The 17,274-nt window shown below is 36.6% G+C and overlaps 1 protein-coding gene across 12 annotated transcripts in view; it reads right to left on the bottom strand.

Annotated features, from left to right (window-relative positions):
• Positions 1-17,274, bottom strand: part of AKAP9 (A-kinase anchoring protein 9) — a 145,559-nt gene that overhangs the window by 72,034 nt on the left and 56,251 nt on the right. For all 12 annotated transcript variants that reach the window (XM_033420511.2, XM_033420513.2, XM_033420514.2 and 9 more), the window contains 4 exons: positions 11,179-11,293; positions 10,516-10,714; positions 7,773-7,869; positions 6,427-6,519 (listed from right to left, as the gene is read on the bottom strand). In XM_033420511.2, coding sequence (XP_033276402.1) covers positions 6,427-6,519; positions 7,773-7,869; positions 10,516-10,714; positions 11,179-11,293 — 504 coding nt within the window. The remainder of the gene's footprint in view (positions 1-6,426; positions 6,520-7,772; positions 7,870-10,515; positions 10,715-11,178; positions 11,294-17,274) is intronic.

Genomic DNA, 17,274 nt, shown 5'->3' with positions numbered 1-17,274 from the left:
GCACTATAAATTCATTTGATCAATTCTCTATGTTGACATTCAGACTGAATCCATTCTTAACACTAAACACCACTGTTATTAAATCTTTTAAACCATATCATTGGGCATATTCTTTCTGATTTCCTTGAGTGTAACAGGGAAGAGCCAATTTTGACTCCACCTTTCAATCTGTTTCTTTTACTTTAACCTTTGCTTTTTGTTGCTTTTGTCATTATAATCATACATAATGGCCTGCCTCAGGGAACCCTGCCCTCTGCCTGAATGTGAAACTAAAGTGCCTTTGTTCAGCTCACAGGGAGACAATCTGACCCTGCCCACCTGTGAATGGCTGCAGAAAAGAAGAAATTAACACATCCCTTCCCTGAGGCTGGCCATTCCAGGAGATATATGTAAGACTTACCGCCTTTTTACTTTACTTCCCCACCTCTTCCCACTCTCTGTTCTTAAAAGAAACTGGCATCCAAACCCCAATAAGATGGTTTTTTGGAGACAATAGTCTTGCCATCTTCTCGGTCTGCCGGCTTTCCGAATAAAGTTGTATTTCTTGCCTCAACACCTCATCTCCCGATTTACTGGCCTGTTGTGCAGTGAGCAGAGCGAGCTTGGACTCAGTAATGGACTCAGCAAAGGTAATACATAGAAGACCAAGCACTTTTCTCACTTCCTACCATAACCCCCACCTTTAAGGAAGGCCAAACTCTTTCCTATGGTACTACTCACAAACGCTAAAGGACGTTTTTCAGGCTGAAGGGAAATAACACCAAAGGGAAACAAAGTGTGAAAAACAGCAGAATACACATTCTTTTCAAGTATGCTTGGAGTATCCAAGCAGATAGAACATATTTGGGGCAACAAATTTAAATGAACTGAAATCATACAAGGTATGCCCAACCATGAAGGAGTTAAAAATTATTATATTAATCAAATCAATCAATAGGAAGATATCTGAAAATCCCAAAGATATGGATATCAAACAACCTATTTCTAAATAACCTATGAATCAAAAAGGAGGTCAAAAGAGAAATAAAAGATTTGGACTGAATGAAAATTTGTGGAATGCAGCTTAAAGAAAAACTTAAAGGGAAACTTATACCATTAAATGCATATATTGGAAAAGAAGAAAGGTCTTTTAGGAAACTAGAAAAAGAAGAGCAAATTAAACCCAAAACAAACAGAAACAAGCAAAAAATAAAGAACAACAACCAATGAAAATAAAACAAAAACAATTTTAAAAAACCCAAAAGCTGGATCCTTTGAAATATCAATATAATCAATAAACTTCTAGCTACACTGACAAGGAAAAAGGTGAGAAAGTACAGATAACATTCAGATCCCACAGCCATTAAATGATAAAGGGATACTATAAACAGCTCTACCAACAATAAATTCAACAGCTTAAATGAAATGGACCAATTCCTTGAGTGACACAAACTACCAAAGCTCACTCTAAAATAAATACAGCACCTGAAAATAACAAAATCTATTAAAGAAACTGAATTCAGTTAAAAAAAAAAAAAACTTCCAACAAGGTAAACTCTAGGCCCAGTAAGATTCATTATCTAATTCTACAAAATATTTAAGTCTGAAATAATACCAGTACGACATAAATTCTTCCTGAAAATAGAAGAGGGAATATAGTTCAGCATTTTATAAGACCAGCATTATCCTAATATCAAAACTAAAGACATTATAAGAAAATAAAGCTAGGGATAATGTTCCTCATGAAAACAAAACACAGACAAATATTCTTTTTTTCTCGGCCACACCATGTAGTTTGTGGGATACTAGTTCCCCACCAGGGACTGAACCTGGGAATTCCCCAAACAGTCTTGGCAAAGTATTATTAAATATTGTAGAACCCAACAATATAAAATGGAGGAGACTGGCTCCAAAGGGACATGAAAACACTTTGGAGGTGATGAAAATGTTTTAAATCTTGATTGTGGTGTTGGTTTCATACATGCAAACATTTGTTAAAATTCACTAAATTTTGCACTTATAATTAGGGAATATAAATTTCATGTAAATTACACCTCAATAAGGATGATTACAAGCAAACAACAAAAACCTGACCATATGTTAAGTCACAAAACAAACTTTTGAAATTCTGAAAAACTGGTATCATAAAAATCACTTTCTTTTGTATATTCATTTAGATTAGAAATGGATAACAAATAATGAAAAGAACTGTGTGGTTTGAAACAAACAAAAAACCAGACTCAACTACCTTGTAATTCTCTCCTTTCTATTCACCACCATACCATCTAACCAAATTTCACCTGTGTTTACAATTAACTCTGCCTACTCTGTGTGGGTGTAGCTGAACTTAATTGAGGAGAAAAATAATAAACCAAGCTGACTGGTCTCATTTTAAATTCACAACCACTACCCTTGAAATGAGCCATTAGTGATACTGGGTGATTCTACTCAATTTCCCTTGTCTTTTCCATTTCTTATTCCTCCTCTTAGCCCTTTGTTTTCTCGTTTTCTCCTTAAAGCTCCAACATCTTCTCTTCCTTTCTCATTCTCAGGTGCCGACTTTGCTTTTTATTTTACTGAGAAAACAGAAGAAATCAGAGAAGAACTTCCACAGTCTCTAAATACTGCATCTGAAAACATACCCGAATCATGAGTCAAATATTCTTACCTTCCTTCCTGTTTTAATGGATTAAAACTACCATGCTCCTATCTAATGGCAACTTTTCAGGGGACTGCATCTCTTCTCATCTACTCAAGGACATTGCTCCAGCAACTGTTCCTCTCTCTTTAATCAGCTATTTTTTTCCCTTTCTCCTCAATCACTTCTATTAGCACAGAAATACAATGTGATATCCTTGATCTTAAACAAAAACAAACCAGCAACAACCAAAATCCACTACTTGACTCCCTACATCACCCTTTAGCTACCACTGTACTTCTCCTCTTTCAAGTACGACTCAAAATAATTCCTCATTCTTCTCCTTCACTCTCTCTCAAATCCAATGTAATCAGTTTGTCTTTACCATCCCATCAAATGTGTTCTTGTGAAAGTCACCAATGATTTCACATTATAAAATCCAATGATTTATTTGCACTTCTAATCTTTCTTGATTTATCAGAAACATCTGACAGTTTAATACATTCTCTTCCTGATACACTTTTATTATTGGCTTCTGTGATGCAATTGTTTGTCCTTTCCATATTTAATTTACCACTCCTTCACCTCCTTTGTTCTTCCTCATTTCTCTGACCTCTAAACATCGGCATTGGGCTTCCCTGGTGGCACAGTGGTTAAGAATCCTCCTGCCAATGCAGGGGACACAGGTTTGAGCCCTGGTCCAGGAAGATCCCACGTGCTGCGGAGCAACTAAGCCCATGCGCCATAACTACTGAGCCTGAGATCTAGAGCCCATGCTCCGCAGCAAGAGAAGCCACTGCAACGAGAAGCCCGTGCACCACAACGATGAGTAGCCCCCACTCACTGCAACTAGAGGAAGGCTGCGTGCAGCAACGAAGACCCAATGCAGCTAAAAATAAATAAATAAATTTTTTAAAAAAAGAAAAGCATTAAACATCGACATTCTCTAGGCTCAGTTCCCAGGTCACTGCTCTATTTACACTCACTCTATTAATTTTTTTCAATATTTTTCACTGCAACCATGGTAAACATACACATACAACAACAATAAAAAAACATTTTATATTGTGACCCAAAGCATACATAGGTACTTGTGTGTATATGTTTTATACAATTGAACTTTTCCATTAATATTAAAATCCTGGTCCCAAACCAATAAATTGATTTCATGACTTAAAAAGAAGTTATATCTCATAGCTTGAAAAACACTAGATACTAACTAGATACTAACTACTGTATTTGCATGTCTAGTTTTATCTTAGTTCCTGAACTCTAGATTTATATATCCAATCACTTCCTTAACACTTATATTTACACATTTAATAAGTGTTTTGCATATAACGGGAAAGCTGAATCCTTAAGTCGCCCACTCCTCTCCAGAAACTACTCCTTTGCGTTCTTTTTCATCCTAAGTCCAACACCTAAGTAAACAGTAACTCCATTCTTCCATTTGCTTAGGTCAAATTACCTGCAGTATTATCTTCCCTTGAAGGGCAAGTCCTTGCCCCTCTTTCTCTGTATTTCTTCTTCTTATATCTAGTTAACGTCTGCTGAGGAGATAAATCTGTACCAGGACTTCACAATATTTCTCCAAATGGAACCCATGAATACAGAGGTGGCAAGACTGAATCAAACCATCCTCCAACTTGGCAAAGCTGGCAGTTGGGCAGGTGACCTTCACACTCTTGCCAGTTCTCCTTGGACACCTCTTGAAGACATCCACTGGAGAACTGTTGACTTTTTCTTTTGCATCCCACTTTCTTAAAAGGTGCTCAATCTGTTATCTTCACGATTCACTCTCTCACTTCCATCTGGAATCTCCCCTAATGTCACTTCAAAAGTGAGGTCTTCTGTGATTACCCTATATAAAATAACATCATCTCACTCCCCATGGAATTTCCTTGTCCTATTACCCTGGTTCATTTTTTTCTTCATAGTATTTACTACCGTCTGTATATTGTCTATTTGCACCAACTAGAATGTAAGGTCTATAGGAGTAATGATTTCATTTCTTTTTCCTCTGTTATACCCTAGCATTCAGAATACTGCCTGGCAGTGAAATGTTAATGAATGTCTATTTTTTCAGTAGTACCTACCCAAATCACAGGCTGAATCTAATGTTATCTATGTTGGGAATCGCTACCTCTACTGGCTTCTTCTATATACCCTGTGCTTTTAAAACAATGTTTCTCAGTCTTTTTCTAATATCGTATGTGAGGGTTATAGGGTAGAGCATAATCCTGTCTGTACTGGTGACTAATATAAACCATCTATACTATTCTAGGATCAAGCTGGGCCATCAAATGTTGTCTCTTGGATCACAGTACCTTGGCTGCCTTTGGAACAGTTTTCACTGACCTGTACTTTGGTAATCTGCTATCAGCTTGGATAAATGATGCTTCACAAAACAGATTTATATCATCACCATTATCATAGTAGTAAGACTACTTTAAAAATGTCACTTATGAGTCTTTACTATCTTCTAGGTGCTTTATATGTATTAGTTCATTGAATCTTCACAAGAATTACTATTATTTCTATTATTCCCCTCTTTTAACATAGAGGGAGCCAAGATTGAAAACTTAAGTAACTTTCCTAAGATCACAAATCTAGTAAAGCAGAACAAGAATTTAAAGCATGGTAAATCCTATACCAAACCTCATGTTCTTAACTACTATACTATGATGCTCTGCTATAAACATTTCACTTGAGAAATTTATGTAAAAGGTTAAGTACAAAAGAAAACCTGCAAGTCTCTAAAAGAACTAGATAGTGAGAGCTATATAAAAGTGATGGAGGGCTTCCCTGGTGGCGCAGTGGTTGGGAGTCCGCCTGCCGATGCAGGGGACACGGGTTCATGCCCCGGTCCGGGAAGATCCCACGTGCCGCGGAGCGGCTGGGCCCGTGAGCCATGGCCGCTGGGCCTGCGCGTCCGGAGCCTGTGCTCCGCAACGGGAGAGGCCGCAGCGGTGAGAGGCCCGCGTAACGCAAAAAAAAAAAAAAAAAAAAAAGTGATGGTGCCTCACTTTTTACTGTGAATTAAATATTCAATTCAGATATAGAAGTGAGTAGGTCTTTATGGCCCACATATTTCCTTGAGTCTTGACCTCCTCATCTAATTTATGTTTAAACTAATTCCTTATGCATTTCCTGTAAATTCTGTCACTCCTTCCACTTTAAAATGCATATACTCCACTATGATTGTTACACTGTAACAGTTTAAATATTATAAAAAACAAGCAGACAAACTCAGAATTTAACTGTTCCAAAATAAGAACCCAATTAGGTGTAAGTATTTTAAAAGAGAATACAGAGACAAAAGAAATGGAATCATAACGGTATATAGGTGATATGCTTGGTGCTCAGGAGATTACAAGAATAGCTCTGGGCATAGCAGCCAACAGCATCTACAGTCATTAACATCACAGTAACTTCTCTGGAAGGAGGTAGGCAAAGGTAATACATAGAAGACCAAGCACTTTTCTCACTTCCTACCATATCCCCCACCTTTAAGGAAGGCCAAACTCTTTCCTATGGTACTACTCATAAGGTTAACAAATTTATAACTCTGCAAAGTTTCTAATTACTATTCTACATCAAGAGAAGAATGCGTTACTCAAAAGAAAAATTCACAGAAAATTCCATTCAAAGGCAATTGTGGTTAATACCAGTATTTGACAACTTAAATGAGCTATGTATAAAATTTACAACAAAAAATAAAGTGCATTACCACCAATAAAACGTATATTTTTTGAAGGCTAAAAGGGAATACAGACCACAATAACCTTCCAAATAAACTATAAACTTACCTTAGCTACTTCTTCTTCTAATCGTTCTTGGTACTGTTTTTCCAGCAACTTAACCATATTTGTTTCCTGTTTCACTCCAAATTCACCAGAAAACTAAATTAAAAAGCAAAATATGACATGTTTATTTACACTAATTATACACCACTTATTTTTAAACTTCTACTCTCAAATATCTTCAAAAGATTACTATTTTTTAGAAAGCTTCTGAAAAATTTTAATAAATAAATTTCTGCTCCCTTTATTAAAAATAATTATAGTGAATAATTCTAGTGTACACTTCTACTAAATAATTGTACTTACTACAGTGAACTTAACAAAGATGCAAAGTGAGAAATATATTTATAATTACTAACACACAGTTCTAGAGTGGGGAAAAGATACTTCTTAAATATAATTAATAAGATGTGCATGTATTTAATTTTAAATAATGTTAACAGTGGCTATCTTTGCTCATGACATTATAAACAAATTTCTTTTCTTCTTGGTACTTATTAATAGTATCCAGTTTTCTACAAATACAAATTACTTTTATAAACAGAAAAAAGAATGGTTATTTAAATGTAAACATGTTCTTGGCAAGAAAGTACTTCTTTATTTACCAATTATCTGAATGTCATCCAAACAGATATTCCATGTGGGATGAATGTGGAAGAATTGAGAATGTGGCCAATGTCTCTCTTCTATATCCAGAATGAGAGACAGCAATGATCTTTTTCTGTAGGACTTAAGAACTAAAAATTTACTGAGTGAAGATCAGGGTTTTACAGTTATGTTTGAGAAAAGTGGCCACAAACTGGGAATATATACAGTGCTGAGGAGAGGCAAAAGGTGGTTTAGCTAGATGAGATATACTGTAAAAGATGAGGGGCTTTTCTATAGCATATGGCCTGTGCTGAAGAAAGCCTCATCCAATGTCCCAGCCCTAGCATACTGAATTTTGGGAATTCCTAAATACTATTCCAGAGACAGCCTAGTTCAATTCCCCACGGTAGGAAGGAAAGCTGTTTCTCTTTTCTGAAACTAATTTGTTATAAAGTTCAGGGCACTGAAACTAATTTGTAATACACCCCATGTTATATAAAACAAGACAAATTTTAAACTAGAATGTATTTAGGGGGAAAAAACACCTCTCAATTTTAACTTTCTTCTGTTTTTCCTATGCTATGAAAGTACATCAAATTTCTTCACTTATATATTCTTCTGGGTCTTTTACATAATTTATTATCCTCCTATTTACTATACTTAATTCTTAGCAACTATTTATTGGATAATTATTAAACCACAGACATAAAAATGATAGTAACAAAAATAAAATCAGTGTACATAACAGTTTAAAGATATAATACCTCTGTTGCACCATCGATGTTCTGTTTTAGACAACTTCCAGGATATACTGTTTTCTGTCCATCAGATTCAGTAATTACCATTGAATCAATGGAAAAGCTAAAAATAAATAAAAGAGGATGAAAGAATTAGTGTTGTGTGTAAATTTTACTGTTAGTCCAAATTTACAGCATGCATAAAATGTGTATTGGGGCAATGGAAACAAGAATGACAGGTCAAGAGTTACAGGTATTGTAACTTAAGTCATATTTTTGACTGATTAAAAATAAAGCAGCAGAATTAAATGATAGAATATTTTAACAGATTATCCCTGAATTTTATGCCATTGTATAAAGTCTACTACAAAAGCATGACATGGAGCTGTTTATAAGTATTAACTTTTTTTTTTTTTTTTTTTGGTACGCGGGCCTCTCACTGTTGTGGCCTCTCCCGTTGCGGAGCACAGGCTCTGGACGCGCAGGCTCAGCGGCCATGGCTCACGGGCCCAGCCGCTCCGCGGCACGTGGGATCCTCCCAGACCGGGGCACGAACCCGTGTCCCCTGCATCGGCAGGCGGACTCTCAACCACTGCACCACCAGGGAAGCCCAACAAGAAATAACTTTAAATACATGTTCATAGGAGTGAACATGGCAGTCAATAAGCCTCATTTTTGCAGGGTGGGAGAAAACTAATGGTTTTAGTTGAAAGGTATTAATACATTTCCAGTGATTATTAGAGAAACTCTAAAAAAGCATGATGAGCTGGCAAAAAGCCCAAGTGCAAGAACAGCAAAGTAGGTCTACACTTCCAGAAAACTTCCTTTTCTTCATGCTTTGGAGAGAAAACATCACTAATTAAAGGAAGGAAACTTGAAATACTGTAAGTGGTTATGAAAGAGTTCTTGCTATATACCTATTTTCTTTCTTATCAAAAAACCTAAAGTAATAGTTTCCAAATATCAATCTATGGACTGCCCGCTTCAGAATTACCTTGTTACAAATACAAATGACCAGAATCCATCTCTAAGCTACTGAATCTAACTCTTCAAATGTAAAATCCAGTAACCTGTAATTTCAATAATAACAATGAAAAAATAATAATTTCAAACACTAATAATTTCAAAAACCTCCAATGTTTTTAATGCATGGTAAAGTTTGGGAACCACTGACCTCAAATAAAATGGAAGCCTTATAAGGCTGTGCCAATGCTGGATAAACAATTCCAAAGCCTACATACAGACCCTGAATAAAAGATGGAGAAACAGAATGCTTCCGAAGAAGTGTGGAAATTCAGTATTTTGTCTCCAAAAAAACCCAAAACAAAACAAAAAACCCCCTTGTCTTTAGGTTCCAATAACAAGTGCCTATAGAGGCATTACTCTTAGAGCAGCAGAGCCAGTCAAAGTTAGGTTAAATCTCTGAGGACTTTATAGAGCTAGTTACATACTACAGCACACTTCCCTACTAAATTATAAACTGTTCATTCATTTAACAAATATTTATTGAGCACCTACTATGCATAGGGAATTATTATAGGGTTTGGGATAGAGTGAATAAATAAACAAAAATCCCCTTACAAAGCTTGAACTCCTTCACAGGGGACAGATAACAAAAACAAATAAATAAACCTCCCCTCCAAATATAATATAGACTTGTTTTTATTTTATATAAATATATAGTTTTAAATATATAAAACAGTTAATATAGAAAAATGAAGCAGGAAATTCATATACAGAGTTATAAGGGATGATTTTAATTTCAATAGGGTGATCAGGATAGGCCTCATGAGAACATGACATTTGAGTAAAGACCCAAAGGAGGTAAGTGTGTTGGGCATGGAAATAACTAGAGAAATATCATTCCAGGTAGAGGAACAGCAATGAGAGAGAAATTCATAAGGCAGGAGCATACTGATGGTTTGAGTATCTCGAGGAGATTATGTGGCTTTACAATAGTAAGTGACAAGCAAGTCCGCAGGAGATAAATTCAGAGAGATAAACAGGGACCCATTATATAGGTCCAAGTAAGGCACAGTAAGGACAGAGGAGCACTAGAACAGCATGATTTGTCTTAAATTTTAAAAGCAAAGTTTTAGAACTGTGTTGAGAACAAACTTTAGGGAAGAGTTAGAGTAGAAGCAAGGAGATCCATTGTTGCAGTAATCCAAGTGAGACATGATGATGGCAGGGACCAGGGGATGAGAAGTGGTACAGTTTAGATTTATTTTTTAAGTAGAGATAACAGCATTTCTTGATAGACTAGAACTGAGGTTTGAAAGAGGAGTCACCAGAGATGGAATTAGATGGCTGCAGAGGAGCAAATTTTGAGGGGAAGATCGAGTTGTATTTTGGACATGGTGAATCTGAGCATTAGACAACCAAGTGAAGAAAGTCCAGTATGACTGGAATGATCATATCTTATATTCTTTGTGTACTCCCCATATCAAAGTAGCAAAGACTGGGCATACAATAAACAAGTAACATGCACACCGCCTGATTTAACTTAGCATATTCATAACAACAAGCATCTTTATAAAATAAAGGTGTAAGTAAAATTCCTATTATAAAATGTATTTGGTTTACATTAACATTTACTTCACACATTTCAGAGATGAAGAATTATCTCCTGTTCTTATTTCTTGGCAATGCTATAGCCCATCTCTTTCAAGCAAATTTGCTTAAGTTACACTTTTTTCTTAAAACAACCATACTATGATTGTTACTAAGCTACAAATACTATTGAATGAAATTATAAGTAGATGGATACCTTGGCTGAACTGTAAACTCATTAACAGCTTGTAGCCTTTCCTGCAAAGAATGAATCTCTGCCCCATAGTTTTCTTCAGTTTCTTTCAGTTGCTGCTGCAAAGAGGATACGAGGTTTTCTAATTCTTGAACTTGTCCTTCAAGTTGTTTAATTTTTTCAGTATCTTGCAGAGCAGATAACTTTCTTTTATGACAAACATCTGAGTTACATGAATGGAAGAAAATGCACATTTCAATACAAATTTCTTAGTGAAATACCACAATCACTGTTTTGAATGTGCAGAAAATATTAATTCTTCTTTGAAAAATGTTTTTTAGTAGTAATAACTCAGGTATCAATTTAAACTCATTTAGACTTATGATAACAAGAAAACATGAATAGTGTAATTCAAGATCATTTCTTCTATCTTCATGGCTGCAGTACCCCTAAAACTACCAATTTTACGTCTTTAAATTGAAAATAATGTATAACCAGAGAATGTAAGAAGTGGGAAGACATGAGTAGTCTAAATCTTTCATTTTAAGGATGAGAAAACTGAGACCAAAGAGGGTTACAGTGAAATGCCCAATGCACACTACGTTGTCTCAAATTTTAAAGTAAAAAATCAAATTACTGAACATTTGGTATAAAAACACCACATTACAGTATATAATCAAAATTTACCAGTGTCTTGAAAATCTGTCATCTGAGGATGGGTTGACAAGAAGTCTGTTTCCTCTTTTGGTAGGTTTTCTTCTGCAAATTCAAGTTTCACATCACCTGTCTGCTGTCTTTGAATCTATTGAAAATAACAGAAGAAAAGCAGTGACATAAATATATGACCCAGGATTGTGAAAACTATATAAATGCAACTTTACCTTTAAAATGTTTTTTCCAAAATCACCTAAAATTGTGACACTCTAATACAAATATTTTCCCTTCCAAGTTATTCCATGCTCTCTTTTGACACAGTGACTCACATCCCATTCCCTTCACAGCATTGATATTATATTAGTAAACATAATGTTCTTTCATAACCAGAAGGAATTTCATTTTACTATAAAAATAGGAGCTGCACAGAATTTGGTATAAATTTCACAATAATATTTAAAGTATGACTTGATCTCTGAAATTTCAACTCATACACAGTAAATTTTATATTATCAATACTTAATAACATACCTATTTCTGCTATTAATCTCTGGATATACCTCACATACAACAAGGTAACTGACAAATGTATGCTGTTCTTTATATAAAAGGAAGGAAAACAGCAAAAACAGATAAACCTCAGCTTATTTCCTTAATTATTAAAACTAGGCAGCAATATGTCAGATGTGTGTGTATTAATTTAGTCATTCCTCAAATATTTAATAATCGGTCTACTATGTGGCCAGTATTGTGACAAGGGAGAGTAAGAATATAAAAAGAGTTAAAAAAAAGAAAAAAAAAAAAAAGGTGTATCTGCCCTCACAGAATTCATCAACTAATTGGGGAAGTAAAATTAAACAATTAGAGAAGCATTAAACTATAATGTTTGACTAAAGGGCAATAACAGAAGAAAGACTGATGTGGGTCTGAGTAATTATGGAGGAAGTCAAATTTTATTTGGGCCTCCAACATTTTGGGCAATGATTAGGAAAGTTTACATGGAAGAAAGAATAAGAACATTTCTGAAAGAATGACCTGCTATAAGTAGTGAAGACAATGATCTTGAGGGACGGGGGAAATTGCGCCAGATAAGTAAGACAGGTAGGTATAAAGAGCACCGCAAAAGCAAGGGATGAGTTTGGACTTGCTATACTAGGTGAACAAAGGATACTGTAGAAGGAGGTGAGCAACAGGATAAAAGCTATTTCCCATGAAAGCTCTTTCAGTTGGTACTACTCTTATCACGTCCTCTACCTCACTCCTACCCGCTGTGTACATTTCAACCAAGGATCTTGCCTCCTACTTCCTAGAGAAAATAAAGCCCATCAGGTAAATACTTCAGTTTACAGCTCAACCTTTCTATACTGTCACTTAATTCATTCAGTAAACATATAGTAAGCCTTTACCATGTGCTAAACAAAGCACTGTGCTAAGAAGAGGAAATGGAAATAAAGAGAAGACTTCCTGATTCTGAAGAATGGAACAGGAAAGAAAGGAAGGTAACCAAGTATTTAAAATAATGGAGAAAGGTAGGTGCAAAAAAATAAAAAGTATAGATATTAAGAGAATGGAGGGAGAAATTTCTAGTCTAGGAGGATAGGTAAAGAAGATGACACAAAGGACGAAGTGAGAGAGTGGCATGGACAAATATATACTACCAAATGTACTAGCTAGTGGGAAGCAGCCGCATAGCACAGGGAGATCAGCTGGGTGATTTGTGACAACCTAGAGGGGTGGGATAGGAAGGGTGGGAGGGAGATGCAAGAGGAAGGAGATATGGGGATATATGTATAGCTGATTCACTTTGTTATAAAGCAGAAATTAACACACCATTGTAAAGCAATTATACTCCAATAAAGATGTTTAAAAATAAAAAAGGTGACACAAAAGAAATAACATTTGAACCAACTGGAATTATAAGTAGGAATACACTAAGCAAATCGGAGGGGGAAGGACAGTGTTAGACAGAAAAAACAGCATGCAAAAAAGCCCCAGGGGTCTGAAAGATATGGGTGTATTTTGGAAACTCTAAGTATTTCAATATGGCTAAAATGAGGAAGAGGATTAGTAGATGAGGCTAACAGGTTAAGCAGTGATGTACGGCCGACTGACTCATCCCAACCAACGTCTGGGATGCCTCTACAGTTGTAGCCAACTTGCTGGGATAAAATGTGAAATTCACTTTATCTATTGTGCAGAAAAGAGTTAACACAGAAGTTGTGAGATTTCTATCTCTTTAAAAAGGCCTGCTTACAAGTCTGCCCCTTGGCTGGCATCTGGAAACTTAGCTGGTAGACGGTTCTCTACACTAATATAAAAGTTTCCCTAAATTGTAAGGGAGTCTCATGTACAAGCAATATGGTTTATGCTGAACACACGCTTTCTTTCTGGAAGTCTGAATTTGGTATGTTCTGGCAAAGGATGCCCATTTGGCTGACACCTGATAAAAAAGAACTATGGTTTCCTAGGCTTAGGTGAGCTTCCTTAGTAGTCAAAACTTAGCACGTATCGTCACAACTGCAAGAGGAATGAAGTGTGTCTTCCTGTGACTCCACTAGGAGAGAATTTTAGAAGTTTGTGCCTATTTCCTCCAGACTTTGCCCCATGCTCCTTTTCAAACCTTTATGGGGCTGATTTTGCTTTGTATCCTTTTGCAGTAATAAATCTTAGCCTTGAGTACCACTATTATGTTGAATCCTGTGAGTTCTTCTGGTGAACCACTGAACTGAGGAGTGGTCTTAGGGACCCTCAGCACACCCATACTCTGCCTTATTATACAGATATGTAAGGTGTAAGTTTCACTGATACAGGGAATGAAAAAAATAATGAGTTGTCTTGGTCTTGTTCCTCTCTTTTTACTTCCATATCAACTGACTACCAAATTCTTTAGGTCCTTCCTTAAAATATCTTATGAATTGTCCCTTCTTATTTCCTACCTCCCACTGCCACCAGATTAATCTCCCTAAAAGTTCAACTTCATGATGTCTAGACCGTGATCACAAATCTCCAACAGCTTTTTTTTTTTGCATTACGCGGGCCTCTCACTGTTGGGCCTCTCCTGTTGTGGAGCACAGGCTCCGGACACGCAGGCCCAGCGGCCACGGCTCACGGGCCCAGCCACACCACGGCATGTGGGATCTTCCCGGACCGGCGCACGAACCCGTGTCCCCTGCATCGGCAGGTGGACTCTCAACCACTGCGCCACCAGGGAAGCCCCTCCAACAGCCTTTTAATGTCCACAAAAGTGTCACCTAGCATTCAAAGTTTGGTACAGTCTAACCTCTCTAATCTTAAAGTCCATTACTCTTTGAGCAATATGTCCCTAATATATCACACTTACACCTCCAAGACTTTGATCATATCACCTCTTCCACCTGGAATGCTATTCCCCTTCCTCTTCCTTACGTAAACCTACACATCTTTCATGGTCCAATTCAAGTCCCACTTCCTCCAAGAATTCTTCCTTAATTATTTGCACCTATACTCATCTACATATTTGCTTAATTCCAAAAGTACTTGGCTTTTATTTTATTTTTTATTTTTTTGGCTGCACCTTGCAGCACGTGGATTGGAGTTCCCCGACCAGGGATCGAACCCATGCCCCTTGCAGTGGAAACACGGAGTCTTAACACCACTGGACCGCCAGGGAAGTCCCAAAAGTACTTCGCTTTTGAATACTAATTAAATGTTGCCTTGGATAACTATTTTATATATATATATATACATATACACACATCATATTTCTTGAATTAGCCTATGAAGTCCATCAATTCCTTCTGTCTAGTAACTATTTACACTGTATACTGCTTTATTCCCAGTACACAGTACAACCTAGCATATAATTAGCAAATAAAAATTATTGGCTGAATAACTGAATGAGAACAAGGTATACATCTTTCATTTCTTTTGTACTCCCTTCAAAGTGTATTTCAGTATGATGTGAGATCAAGAGTTAGGGGAGAGAATTGTCTAGGATGATATGATCCTCAAGTTTCTGGTTGAATGTCACTCTTCAAAACTGAGAAGGGAGAGAAGCTGGTTTAACGGGAAGAAATTAATAAATTCAATTTCAATGTTGATTGAGACATACATAAAGGATACTCGAGTACAGATATCCAATTAGATATACGACTCTGCAGCTCAGGAGTAAGAACTGACTAGACACAGAGATCTGGAAGCCATGGAAGTGAATGAAGGCAGCATACAGCATAATTAGCAGATCAAGCACAGATTCTTGGTGACTATAAATGGGTGGGCAAAACCCACAGAATTGAAGCCACAGAAGCTAAGGGAAGAAAGTATTCTAAGAAAGTAGCTAATACTACAAAATAAAAAAATAACAGAATTAAAAAGAAAACTAGTTCAAGATAACACTGAGCATGTGTTTACACCTACAGTTGCAAAGTAGAAGTTTGACTTTAATTCTAGGCTACAGAAGTATTCTTTTGGGTACCAAACAGTTTTTCTTATTTTTTTTTCCTTCCTAATTGTTTCCCAATTAGGGGGGAAAAATCCTTTTTATTTTTAATACTTCCCAACACTTAAAAAAGCAAAAGACCTCACATAAAATTGATAAACTGAAGGAATAAACAACACTGGGCCCTGTTCCTACGTGACAACATGTGAAGCTGAGCAGTCTCTGCCCCCTTTAGATGAGGTATGTTTTCTCCAGGTTTCACTTTTCCAGCTTTCACTTGGCCTTCTTCACTTACTTTATGAGTTGAGCTCACGTAGGCATTTATGTTCGTGATCTCTGACATATATCTCTCCTCCCTCCCCATGACTCAATTAAAATCATAATGAATCTTTAAAAGGTATAAATCCATAATAAATCAAAAAATAAAAGAGACTAAGAAAGATTTCAACAGAAAAGGTGTGGCAGAATACTGATTAAGCAGGGTGGAGGAAGGAGCAGCCTAAAGCACACGTGAAGGGAGCCACAGTTATAGCAGACAGTTAGCTTACCTAGTAAAACCCTAGAAAGGCCCCAGGCTCAGAGAGAGATCAACGACAGGTAGAGATCAGAAAACAAATATATTGACCTTTAACTAATCACAGTATAGCCCTTTCTGCTGATTCAGCCAGGAAGAAGCCTGGTGGCAGGTAAAAGTTTTTCTCAAAACAAACTGAAAGAAGTGTCTGGGGAGAACTAAGGAGGCAAGTGTGGGTGTTTGTGTTCCAGAGTAGCCTCCCACATTCAGGCACTGGGGAAGGGAGGTTTGCGTCTCACCAAAGGAAACTGTTCCCCACTCACTGTCCTGAAAGGAAAGAGGCAAAATGACAAACATCACTGTAGTGACTTGCTTACTGTAACCCCTCCTACACTATTTAATAGTTTCAACTATGTACTGCCATAAGGAAAACCAACATATTTTTGAAAGAATACAAGGATGGAAGGTAAGAAAGCAGAAAGAAAATTTGATAATTAAGAATTCACTGGTAACTTTCACCAAAGAAAGTTTAGTGAAGTTTAAGTTTGGAGCTTGTTTACAGTGGGTAGAAGAGAGAGCAAGACAGGAAGAGATGGGAAACTATGACTACAGTCTATTCATTCCTTCAAAGAATATGACAATGAAGTTGAACAAAAACCACAAAGGGAGATATTAGATTCAAGGAAGACTGGTTATGTTCTAAATAGTGGAGACAAGAGGAATATGCAAGGGGCAAGAAAGACAGAAATAAGAAACACAGACAAAGAGGCTGAAAGCACAGAAGGGAGGGAAGAAACAGGTTATCAATCTTAGAGGAGACAGAAGGTGATGTTAACAAAAGGACAGGAAATAAAATAACCTTGGTTATAAAAAGGGATAACTTCTTCTGAGACAGAGGAAAACAGAGTATTTTCAGATTTAAAGAAATACATATGGTCTAGAGGTAGCAAGATGAGATAATTTATAACTGATAGCTCCCATACTCACAGAAAAATGAGAAATAAGGCCATCTGCAAAGAAAAAAGGGGAGTAGAAATGGAATGTATGACTCGAGGGAAGTTATAACATTAGGTAGCATCCACTGAGGGGACTATGAGAGAATAAATGACAACATAAAAGAATTGTCACGTGATCCTGAGGGTCCAGATGCAGTCAGAGACCATGATTATGCAGTGTCACCAAACCACATCACCATCTA

This window comes from Orcinus orca, chromosome 9, assembly GCF_937001465.1.
Source record: "Orcinus orca chromosome 9, mOrcOrc1.1, whole genome shotgun sequence".
NCBI lineage: Eukaryota > Metazoa > Chordata > Mammalia > Artiodactyla > Delphinidae > Orcinus > Orcinus orca.
This window is presented reverse-complemented; position numbering and strand designations above follow the sequence as displayed.